Consider the following 13,241-nt stretch of genomic DNA (forward strand, 5'->3'; position numbering starts at 1 on the left):
CCACTGCAAAACCTTCTGAGTCCGATCACCCAGGTTCACTCTCGGCCAGTCAGTGGCAGAGTACGCCATCATCTCCACAACTGGTGGAACATTACATCAAACAGGTGGTTGTGTTGCAAATATTCCAAAGGGGCAATTCATTCTCCTTCGAGACTGCTCCTCCATCTATGCCTCCAGTGTACGATCAGCTGACGGAGGATCACATTGCTTTACTCCGCGAGGAAGTCACAACTCTCTTGGCCAATGGTGCCATAGAGGGGGTTCATGGGCCCGAAGTAGGCAGTGGTTGCTATTCCCGCTACTTTCTGGTCCCAAAGAAGGACGGAGTCAGTCGTCCTGTCCTAGACATCAGAGCCCTCAATTACTTCCTCAAAAAGGAGAAATTCATGATGCTCACTCTTGCTCAGGTCCTGTCTGCCTTGGACTCCAGAGACTGGATGGTAGCGCTAGACTTGCAAGATGCTTATATTCATATTCCCATCCTGCCTGCCCATCGTCTCTACCTGCTCTTCATTGTGGGCCCGAGCACTTTCAATTTGCGGTTCTCCTCTTTGGTCTCACCAGCGCCCCTCATGTGTTCATAAAGGAGATGGTGGTGGTCGCAGCCCATCTGCGGAGATCAGGGGTTCCAGTCTTCCCCTATCTCGACGGCTGGTTGTTGAAGGCGGGTTCGCCCAAAGCAGTCGTCTCCCACCTCCAGGCTACGGCGAACCTTTTGAATTCACTGGGGTTCACTATCAATATGCCGAAGTCACCCCTGACTCCCTTTCAGATGCTCCCTTTCATTGGAGCGACTTTGGACACGGTGCAGTTTCGGGCCTATCCCCCTGAATGGCGAGGTCAGGAAATTCAACCTATGATACCGATATTTCCGCCTTTATCCTGGATTCTGGTGACAATGACTCCGAGGCTGTTGGGCCTCATGGCCTCTTTCATCCTGCTAGTGACCCATGCACAGTGGCACATTCGGGCTCTGCAGTGGGACCTGAAGTTCCAATGGGCACAGCATCAAGGAAATCTCACCGACCTGATTCAGATTTCAGAGGGCACCGCAATGGACTTTCAGTGGTGGCTAACAGACCGTGATTGGTTCAAGGGTAGACCCCCTCCCTTCCCCACCCTGATCTCACAGTACTGACGGATGCGTCCCTTCTGGGAAGTGGCGGCCATCTGGGGCAAGTGGAGATCAGAGGACTCTGTTCACTAGCAGAAGCCAAGCTCCATATCAACCTCTTGGAGCTTTGGGCGATCCGATTGGCACTGAAAGCCTTTTTGACGCCAATAAAGGGAAGGCTCATAAGGTGTTCACAGACAACACCACCGCCATGTGGTACTGCAACAAAAAGGGCGGGTTGGGGTCGTTGACTCTTTGGCAAGAGGCCCTGGGTCTGTGGACTTGGCTGGAACAACAGGGCATTTCCCTGGTGGTTCAACACCTGGCTGGTTCTCTGAACGCCAGGCCAGGCAAGCTCAGCCAATGGTACCTTGCAGATCATGAATGATGTCTCCATCCGGAGGTGGTACAAGGTCTCTTCCAAGAATGAGGAGGGCCTTGGTAGGATCTGTGTGCCTTTGTTGAGAATGCACAATTTCAGCAGTTTTGCACATTGGAGTTTCCAAGGTGGCTTTCGCTACGATACGATTTTCGTCTTGAGTGGAGCTCAGGCCTCCTGTATGCCTATTCACCACTATCACTCCTGCCCAGAGTTCTAGAAAATATCAGAAATGACTAGGCCAAAGTCATTCTAGTGGCTCCGGACTGGGCATGGAGAGACTGGTATACCGAGCAGTTTAGAATGTGTATGGGTCTTCTGATCAGGCTACCTCTTAAGGAGCATCTTCTGATGCAGCAATAGAGCAGGGTACATCACTCAAACTCACAACGCTTTGCCTTCATGCGTGGAGATTGAGCAGCAACAGTTGACAGCTATTGACCTTCTGAACAAAGTCTGCAATCTTATCTTGGCAGCCAGGTGTTCTTCCACCATGACGGTATATGCCTGCCTTTTGAGAAAGTTTGTGGCCTGATGTACAGATAAGCCAGTTGACCTGCTTTCTGCACCCCTTTCCTAGGTTCTTCTGTTTCTTCTTACTCTAGCCCTGCTGAACTCTGCTTTGGCCTCCTTAAAAGGCTACCTTTCTACCATCTCAGCATTTTTGCAGTTTGCCAGATTAGCCATCCCTGTCAGAGTCCCCTATTGTACATAGGTTTTTGAAAGGTCTCTAGCACATGTTCTCACCTTCACTCTTTATTATGCCTCAGTGGGACCTTAATTAAGTCCTAACCTTTCTCATGAGGGCTCCTTTTGAGCCATGACACAACTGCACTATCAGGCCCCTCACTCTAAAAAAGCGGCATTTCTAGTGGCAATAGCATCTACCCGGAGGGTCAGTGAGCTACATGTTTTGTCACCTCAGCCTCTGTACCTTACCATCTGCCCAGACAAACTGGTCCTAGTGACTAGGGCACCCTTCCTACCAAAGGTGGCCACTGTCTTCCACATAGGCCAATCCATCACCTTGCCTACATTTTACAATCCACTGAAGAAGAGGAGAGACTCCATTGCCTGGACTCAAAAAGAGGATTGTTGCTCTACCCTGACCACACAAAGAGTTCTAGTTGACAGTCAACTCATTGTGGGGTACATCAGAGTTAAAAAAGGAAAGGCAATGCAGAAATAGACCATCTCATGATGAATAGTGCACTGCAGCTAGAAGTCTTTATCAGATTAACAAGTTACTTACCTTCGGTAACACCTTATCTTGTAGAAACTCTATCTAGCCCAAATTCCTTACTGACCCATCCATCCTTCCAGCTCCACCTAAGAATAAGGGTGAAGGGCTATTTCCCTTTTAAGGGCCCAAGTTTCATTCACCAGTGGTCAGTGTTCTACTCAGCCTTTCATCCTTCTGAGGTCGATAAAATGAGTACAATTGAGTTAGGTAACAATAAACATGTGTTATTTAGAGCCAAGATTCCCTTGAGTGAATGTGCTCTTTACAAATGCACATGTTATGTAATGTGTGTTATGTAGCAGCAAGGTAGGGTTCTGCACCAAAGCCTGTGCCATCTACACCTCCATGCATGGAGACTGAGCTGTGGCAGTTGACTGCATTCAGTCTTCCTCCTGAGGTTGTGGGTGTTATCCGTGCTGCTTGGCCTCCTACAAAGTCTACTTACTGCAGGTGTTGGGACAAATTTGTGGACTGGTGCGGAGAGCGCAACAAAGACCCATTGCAGGCCACACCGATGGATGTTTTATTGTTTCATTTGTCTTTGACCTGGCGTGAAATTGCAGTGGGCACCATTAAAGGTTATTTGTCTGACCTTTCAGCTATTTTGATTTTGCCAGACAAACTGGCCTGGTTTCATTCACCTGTTGCGATGAGATTTACAAAAGGTTGAACCCACATTTCCTCCAAAGCCGTTCGTGATGCCACAGTGGGATTTAAATGTTATCCTGACTTTCCTTATACTCCCTTCTGGTTGACTCACAGCTGCTCATGAGAGACATTTTAAGGCATGAGTAAAGTGGGCAATTGCCCAAGGCCCCCAGATTCCAAGTGGACCCATGTGAAAGTGACCTTTCTCTCTATCAGGTCTCTGCCTATTAAATGTATCTTTCTTTAAACCTCTCTCCCGCTGCCTATGTCCACCCTGACTCAGTCTCTCCACCAGTAGAGTCTTATTTATCTTCGAAAACACTCATCCCGGTGGATACTTTATCTAACCACAGACTCCTCACTGCCTCTTCCGTCTCTCTGTTCTGTGGAATGGTCTCTTTTTCCACCTGAAAAGGTCCAAAATTCGAGATCTGCACATTGGTACCTCTGATTGGTTGTGCTCCGCATCTGAGGTCCAGGACAGAGTCAGAAAAGAAACGGATGTCAGCTTGCAGTGGTGGCACTTATATGCAGCTCCACTCCATCACTTCTGAGCTGGAACTGACTCACTACAGAGTCAAACTGCATCATCTGTCGGCCCGCAGAAGTACTGTTGTGAAAGCTTTCCGGATCCAACCTGGCTTATGGTGGATATTCTTAAGGTGGCGAATCTGAAGTTAGATAGTGTATGCTCCAGAAAGAGCTTCACCGATGGTAACTAACTTGTTCAACATGGCTATTCCTGTTTTCGCTTACTCACAAATTATATAACTCACCGTAGAGATAGAACAGCAGATGAGGGAGAGGTGTGGCACAGCAGCCAGGGTGGCTGACTGCAGAGCATAGGGCTCACGGTGTGCGATTCCCGGCGGCAGCTCCGCCCAGCACCCTGTGACTCTGGGCAATAGCTCGCTTAATGTCCCCGACGGCCTCAGCGTCCTGAGACCCTTAGGGGTGATTAGTTCACACTTTACAAATACCACTTATTTATTATTATTATTATGATAATGACTACCCATGTATTTCAACTTACCAAAATTAAGTTTTACAAGTGTATCTTCTACTGCTGTTTGAGTTGAATCTATTTTTATTGTTTTTCCAAGCACTTTCATCACTTTGTTAGTGTTTGGAGTGCTTTGTAGAGGAGATGAGGGAGGAAATACTACAGAGTCTAGTGGTCAGGCAGATGACACAGTAGGTCAGCCTTTATAGTCATGAGGTGTATCCTCTAGTGTGATGGGTCATGTCAGTGTCTGGGTTACTTGGGGGTTGTATGCAGCACTCTTTGTCGTCTTTTAATATTTATTTATAAAGTTTTTAATAGTGCGAACATGATCCTGAAGGATATCAGAGCGCTTTGTAAAAGAATCGAAGGAAGGACATACATTTGGGGCAGCGCCGGAGAAGGCTCGGTGACAAGTTCTCTTTTTGCTAAGGATGAGTGGTTTCAGGAGGAAAGTGCCAGCACTTCTTGAGGCTCTTCCACCTCAGGTTAATTCAAGCTTTTGCACTAGGTACTTGGGAGTTTTGAAATGCAGTGCTTTGTGCAACAGAACAGTAATCTTTAACTGAATTCGAGCTTTATAGGGAAACCAATTGAGAGATTTTAGGACTGGGGATATGTGCTCATTTCGTTTGGTACCTGTGACCAGTCTGGCTGCAGCGTTCAGTGATGCCCTTAGTGGAGCCAGGGTGTATTTGGGAAGGCCACAGAGCGTAGCGCTGCCGTAGTCTAGCCTCGGCAAGACCAGTGCTTGGACCACCTGCTTGAAATCCTTTTGTGGAAGGAATGGTTTGATATTTCTAAGTGTCCTCATCAAGTGATTAGCTACCTGGCATACTGTATTGCGCAATGTAACAACTCTAAACGCATGGTGAGGACTCTCAATGAGGTTGGCTATTTCTCACAATGCATTTAGGGTCATTAAATTGTGCGCTTCTAAAAAAGATTCAACACCAGCATTTTTTTGGGCCTTCACCCATTTCCACAATTGAGAGTTTGCAATTTACCTAGAGGTGCACAATGCAGCAGCACTCAGAATGGGGTTTGATAATATAACATGCTCCACAGATTGTCTCTAGTTATTCTCAATTTGTTGACCTCTGCCTTCGTACCAATGCGATCTTATCAAGGAAAGAAACCCATATGTACTCGGTCATGAACTTCGAGTGGGGCAGCACTCTACAGCCTCACCACAGTATTAAGTGTGTCATTTCGAGCATGGGGTGCCCGTTCTTCATCATATCCACGGACAAGTAGGAAGTGGGATTTCCGTGTCCTTGCATCCACAATGGCTAACGCAACTCTCTGCACAAAATAGAACTACCCATTCGAACAGGAGGCTTCTCCAGTAACTTCCTCGAATAGTTGACTAGACTCTTTTAGTGAAGATCCTCACATAGGAAATCTGGGTGATTTTGATGAGCACAAAGTGGGGACTGCATCTTTCAAAGACTTGGCCCTAATATGTGTAAATTTACAAATCAGCCGTCAGACAACTGAGTGTATTTTGTATCAAAGCGTTTTAAAGCACAAAACTTAGGTAACATTTACTACAATTAAACAGTTTTAATAATGTCGAATAAGTAAAAAATAAAAAAGGGAATATTCTTCCAAATTACCTAAAATAGCACGCGTACCAGAACATTATTTTTTGTTTTAAACAAATAAAGGAATTTTCAGTTCATAATTTCGCAGAAAACCATTTTAAGTGGAAGTGTCATTGAAAGGAAGTGTCTGATATGAGGTTTGTGATTTTTTCCCCCAATTTGTAGACCACTGATAATGACAAATCTTACTGTAATGGACCCATCAGAGAACTTCGACTTTAGCGGAGTGTAGAAAAATGCTGCTCAAAGGGATTGCTGTGAACTCGAGTTTATTGTTTTACTATTAAATACTAATAAGGAGATATATAGATATATAAACGAACATTGTGGAATTGCTTTAAAGTGAAGAATAAGCTCCTGAAATCTATGGGGTCTTTTCTCAATTGAGGCCAAGTTTGTTTTCATAGTCCCACGGGCAAGAGTAAATTCTTAGCAGTGGCTTTATTCCAGACCTGAGTGCAACATCCATTGGTCAGATGAAGTGCCTGGCCGCCAGGGCCAGACTGATTAACAGGCGTTTTGGAATGCTGCAGAACTGGGGGCTGATTTCACTGCGGTGGGGGCCGATTTCGTTGATGGAGACCTGCGTGTGCTTCGAAATAAACAAAGCAAAACGAATTTCGTTCAGCACACGCAGGTCCCCATCAACGAAATCAGCCCCCAGCTCAGCAGCATTCCAAAACCCCCGGTAGCCAGTCCAGGCCTGCTGGCCGCGTGCGGATCCACGTGCTTTAGTGTCCATAGGATCGCTTTTCTGGCACACATTTTCAGAACTGTTCTTTGTCGACATTTCCACATCTTGAAAGGGCTGAGTGCCAAGTCTTTTTATATGTTTTACCTTGAATTTCCCCATTATTACAAATGACTGCGTTCACATAATACATCTACTATGTGGTGCCAAGAAAAGTTGGCGACAAGCTCCCTTAGCATCTTTTTGAAGAAATGTAATTTGCAGGGCAAAATCTTCTGTCTCTCCCTTCCAAAGAGGCCAGCAGCAGCAATCCACTGGCAGTAGAGTCTACTTGCCCCTAACTTGGAAAAGAAGCAGCTCACGCAGAGCCCCCTGAAAAGAAAAAAATGCTTTGTTTTTGTATATAATTGGGGTTGGGGTGCTATGGTTGGGGTCAAATACTGTGCAGTGGGATGGAATTGGGTGTACGCTGGGGGGAAGGTCATATGCCATGGTTCTGGGCAGGGGGAGTTGGATGTTGGGCAGGGCAGTATTGTGAATTGAGTTTTTACGGATCTATGACAGAATTTCGACTACAAAAATATCGACCTACAAGAATATCGAGTCAACAATATCGAGGGCAAAAATATCGACATCCTATCTACAACATGGTAAGTACAAAAATATCGAAAAAATAATATCGTTGTAAAAAATATCGATGTTAAAAATATCGATTTTTTTTTTTAATATATATAAATGTAAAAGTAAGTATATAACACTAATAAATAAAATATACATATTTAAAAGTATCTAATAATGTTTAAAATTAATAAATAAAACATATATATTAATAATACATTAATTAAATATATACAGTAAAGATATAATATATATGTACTGAACAATAAGTATTAATAATTAATTTACTAATTTCTAAATTAATGAAATATATTCTAATTTACTAATACATGTACAAACATAAAACAATAACATACATAACATGTAAGTAATATAAAAAATAAAATAAACATGTGATATTTTAACAATTAATTATATAAAGCGTTGGATAGCGTAAGGGTAAAAATTACTATTCCTACTCCAGAGAGTGGAACAGTAGGGAAAGCGTTTGATAGCGTAGGGATAAAATTACTATTCCCACTCCAGAGAGTGCAACAGTCGAGAAAACTGACCCTGAACCCAAAAACCACCTCTTTACCCACAAACTGAAAACTGACCCTGAACCCTAAAAATACCCCTTTACCCAAAAACTGAAAACTGACCCTGAACCCTAAAAATACCCCTTTACCCAAAAACTGAAAACTGACCCTGAACCCTAAAAATACCCCTTTACCCAAGAACTGAAAACTGACCCTGAACCCTAAAAATACCCCTTTACCCAAAAACTGAAAACTGACCCTGAACCCTAAAAATACCCCTTTACCCAAAAACTGAAAACTGACCCTGAACCCTAAAAATACCCCTTTACCCAAGAACTGAAAACTGACCCTGAACACTAAAAATACCCCTTTACCCAAAAACTGAAAACTGACCCTGAACCCTAAAAATACCCCTTTACCCATGAACTGAAAACTGACCCTGAACCCTAAAAATACCCCTTTACCCATGAACTGAAAACTGACCCTGAACCCTAAAAATACCCCTTTACCCATGAACTGAAAACTGACCCTGAACCCTAAAAATACCCCTTTACCCATGAACTGAAAACTGACCCTGAACCCTAAAAATACCCCTTTACCCATGAACTGAAAACTGACCCTGAACACTAAAAATACCCCTTTACCCATGAACTGAAAACTGACCCTGAACCCTAAAAATACCCCTTTACCCAAAAACTGAAAACTGACCCTGAACCCTAAAAATACCCCTTTACCCATGAACTGAAAACTGACCCTGAACACTAAAAATAACCCTTTACCCATGAACTGAAAACTGACCCTGAACCCTAAAAATACCCCTTTACCCAAAAACTGAAAACTGACCCTGAACCCTAAAAATACCCCTTTACCCAAAAACTGAAAACTGACCCTAAACACTCAAAATACCCTTTTACCCAAAAACCCAAAAATGACCCTGAACCCTAAAAATACTCCTTAACCCAAAGTTTAATAATTTTATTTAATTAGCAATTAATAATTAATTAACAATAACAATAAAGTAAATATATTAGCACATAAGCTGTAATTAATATAATTTAATAATTAATATCATTTTCCCCCAATTAATTAATTAATTAACAGTAACTAAAAATTATATATATAAATAAATTACTCTAATAATGTAATTAACTAACTAATATTATTTAATTACCAATTAATTACTAATTTAAAATATGTACAACATTATATTAATTAATTAACTAATTAATATTAATTATTTGCCAATTAATTAGTTATAAAAATTTAAAAACATATATTAATTAATTAATTATTATTAAATTACTCCCCACCCTATTCCCCTATAAACCCACATCCCGCTACAGAAAATATATATCAATTAATCAATTAATTATTTCCCAATTAATCAATATTAATTAGCAAATAATTATAATTAAATAATTAATCCTACTAATTATTAATCAACTTACCATAATTAAATTACTTCCCACCCTATTCCCCTATAAACCCACAACCCGCTCCGGTACTAAAACATCAAATTTCCTTATAAATTTCTATATTATTATAGAAAATGTATACACATATAATAGTAATTATTTTAAATACTTAAATTAAACATATAACACATACATAATAAAAAACTATAAAATAATACAAATATCGATATTAGTGTCATCGAAATTATTAACATCGATATATATGCTATCGATATTACTAACTTCGATATTACTTACATCGATATTGAGTATTTCGATATTACTTACCTTGGGTCGATATTCTGTCCTACGATATTCTTGCCTTCGATATTATGCTCCTTCGATATTTCAGACTCGATATTATGGTAGGTCGATATTTCCAACTCGATATTTTGACTGTCTACCAGTTTTTACACCCATCGTCATGCGATGGGTGGTCTCCATAGACCGCCGTGCTCTCAGGACGAGTCTTGCAGTCATTGCATAGGGGGCAAAGCCTCGAGCATCTTCCTGAACTGGGAGAGATTTTCAATCTGATGGAGGGGGCTGCAAAAGACTCTGAGCGAGGCTTGCATGTCAAATAAGCCACACTAAGGGAGGAATAGCAATTTATTTGTGACGGTTCACTTGTATTAATTAGTTAGACTACACTCAAGTTGCAGGGCCATGCAACACCACATGGACAACGCGAAAGCTTAGGACCAACAAGAAATCCATGGCTGGGTAGGAGAACGCTCTGCTGTGAACGGCAAACCCTGCATACATCACACAACAGACCGCTTCACACCAACATCAGGCAACAGATGATGAACATGGGTTTAATGTAAGAAGAATACCACACCCCGCAGATCAGGATAATGACCTGGGTTAGAAAGTAATGTACAGCCCACGTGATGGTTTGCAAAAAGTGCCTGACCGATTGAGTTGCATGAGGTGGTACAAGCTGGGTTTTGTTGCATAATGCAGAGCTCTAGTGGCGGAGAGGCATTCCAAAACCAGCAGTTTTCCTGAGAGTTCATGGCAGGAAAAGTCATTATCATGCACGCTACTGTTAGAATGTAAGGAAGGTGAGAGGATTATGAAGTTAAATATATATATTTTTTACCTAAAAGTTCCAAGTGCTCTTTCAATCAATGTTCTTCTCAGAGATGCACAACCCACTGCCGCAGTGATGAGCGATCCCTCGCTCAAATGTATGATGGCGCTATCCAGCAAATGTTCAATGAGAAGAGTCCAACTGGCACCCCAGTAGCAACAATCAAACAAAAATGTAATTGTGTTCTAAAATGAGTGCCAGATGCCTTGGCAGAGCATGGACTACCTCCGCGCCTGCACCTGCAGAGGACTGTGCATCCTCCACCTGCACACGTCGCCAATTACAGTGGGCGCAGGACTTGGCACTGCACTGAGTTCTACTTACTTGAAAAATAACGTTTGGCTGTACCATCCAGGCCGTAATAAATGATTTCTGGGCTGGTTCTCCATCTCGTGTCCGCAGCACCCACCGCGCTCAAGATGGGCGCATGCCAGGCCTATGTCAGTGTGAACAGTAAGTTGGGGTTGTTGATGCCATCCTAGAGAGCTTAGGCAAAAAGGAACCGCTGTGCAAACATGATGCTACAATAATACACATATCCAAACGTGGTACATTGTGAGCACGAAACACAACTAGGACAACCCTTAGTAAGGCAAGACAACACCCCGGCACTCAAAAGATTCCCTCTGCTGCATTAATTGGTTGTACGTGGTTAGGATTTATGAATGGGGTTTTAGCGCACTGTTCGGCAAGACCTATCATCACTTACAAATGGGATTTACAAGTCACCAACAGTGAGACATAGATTCATGTCCACGTAGATCACAGGCAATTACGTATGTTGCACCATTCCAGCGTGAGCCATAGCGCCTCATATAATGCCATGCGAAGCGGTTAGTTGAAAGGGGTGGATTGAACATACTGTTTGTCAGTTAGATATCTTTGTTGGGAGATAAACTGGTCTTTAAAATGCTGTGGAGCTGTTTCACGTTCTTGTAATAAGATGTGTGTCTGTTTCAGGCTAGTTCAGTTCTTCATACAGATTGGAAGCAAGAACAACGGTCCTTCCTGCAACAGGCCGAGGACGAGGAATGAAGGTAAAAGGATCTTTGGCTCTGGACTATCTGGCTCTGGCTCTCTGTGGGGTTGCTGCTGCGCGTGTTCGGTGGATTTGTCAGGGTTCATGATTATTTTTCCTTGTTGCGATGTCAACCTTAAACACACACACTGAGACAAACGCACCAATCATTATATCAATATTTCGGAACGATAATATATGTGAATTATAGTGGACGGGGACTTGCTTAATGGAATAAATTCATTAGATGTGAAGCAGCGGCTGGAATTAAATGTATGCTGAAGCTTCCAGCCTTGAGTGACTGCCCTGTCCCTGTAACCATCATATATTGGATTAAGTGGAACCTCCAGTGTGCAGAGATGTCCCTTTGAAAGAACAGGAGGTTGGAACTCTTCCATCTTCCTGTCACGTGCATGCTTTGTGTCTCTCGCTCTTACCTGGGACTTTGCAGGTTAGATTCAAGTTGACCATACAACATGTAAACATTTGCAGCTTAGCGTGTCTCTTCCTACAGTCTTGGTGGGCGCACCTGCTGTCATATGCACTCCACCAAGTCTCCAAAAGATGTCTTGAAATTGAACGATAATGTTTGAGTTGTGTGCCCATCAGTATTGCATCAGGTATAGGTGTGTTGGAGAACAAGCCCTGGCGACAACTGACATTGGTCTGTGACTCTGTGCAGAGCACAGATTGCCTCTTCTTGCGGAGCTCAGCTTGGCCCTTACTTTAGTACATCCAGGCTTGTTGTCGGCTGCCTGGAGCACCACAGAGCCAGCTTCAAGGGCCTAGACGAACAGCCACCTGCAAAACGTCAAGTAACCTAAATCCGAGTCAATGTGTGCTGCCTCAGGCAGACACCCTGGGTTTGTAGTGCGGCAGAGGTGATGAAACTCACACCTTTGCAAAGCTACTGCATCTAAGTTTAAAATTGTACTGCTCGTTGTTGTATTTCCACAAGTCAAAATTGGGCTGTTTGAAGAAGGCTTTTTAAAATGTTAAGATATAAGTTCCATTTTATACCTATTAATTATCTGTAGTAAGTAAAGCAATCGAGAGCTGTTGATGCCTCATGAAGCGCATGCCTGTGAGCTGGTCTACGCCTTCTGAGGAATGTATGCCTTGTTTGGTTGAGCTGTGTGGTTTTCAAGGCCTGATCTACACTTCCTTGTTATTCGACTTGTGATGTCGATTGTCAACATGATATCTGCAAATGAAGGGTGGCAAAGACCAGACTGGCATGATGTAGTCAGAACACACCTTTGTTACTTTGTTCTGCAGTCAGTAGGAATGTGCAGCCTCCGTTTTAGATATAGATTACATTGCATAAGGGTGCTGCAGATGTTCATATTATTGAAAAAGTATTGAGCAGAAGTAATGAGATGTTTAAGCTATTTCCAGCAAAGTTCAGAAATGTTCAAATGCCAGTACTTTCCTCAGAGAGGGAAACCTCACAAATACTGGTGTACATGTGGTATATATAATCATAGCCTGTGTCAGGATGCCACATTTTGCTATTGTTAATCATATATTGGTGCATGAAAACATAGGCTGGAACACTGCAAGAGAGCCGGAAGCTCTTGGTTTTTTTAGTTGGGCAAAATAAATCAGATTATAAGGCCACCATTTTGAGCCTATGCAGTGCTAACATCACTGGGATTCCAAGCAAATATGTTCGAGACCTCAAAAAGAAGTGGAGATTTAGTTCAACAGGCTCTTCTAAGGTAAAAAAAAAACCAATAATAGTATTTCGATTATTGAATTGGGAAAACTCTCTGCAGATAGTCGAACTGTTTCGAAATTGTGGTATTGTAATTCATGTATCCTTTATGTGTTTTAGAATAAAATCATAATC

At 42.6% G+C, this 13,241-nt stretch overlaps 1 protein-coding gene across 1 annotated transcript in view; it reads left to right on the forward strand.

Annotated features, from left to right (window-relative positions):
- Window positions 1-13,241, forward strand: part of RELN (reelin) — a 1,675,658-nt gene that overhangs the window by 1,332,266 nt on the left and 330,151 nt on the right. The window contains exon 31 of the mRNA XM_086967429.1: window positions 11,332-11,408. Within this exon, the coding sequence (XP_086823555.1) occupies window positions 11,332-11,408 (77 nt within the window). The remainder of the gene's footprint in view (window positions 1-11,331; window positions 11,409-13,241) is intronic.

Source organism: Lissotriton vulgaris, chromosome 1_1 (assembly GCF_964263255.1).
Source record: "Lissotriton vulgaris chromosome 1_1, aLisVul1.2, whole genome shotgun sequence".
Classification (NCBI taxonomy): Eukaryota; Metazoa; Chordata; class Amphibia; order Caudata; family Salamandridae; genus Lissotriton; species Lissotriton vulgaris.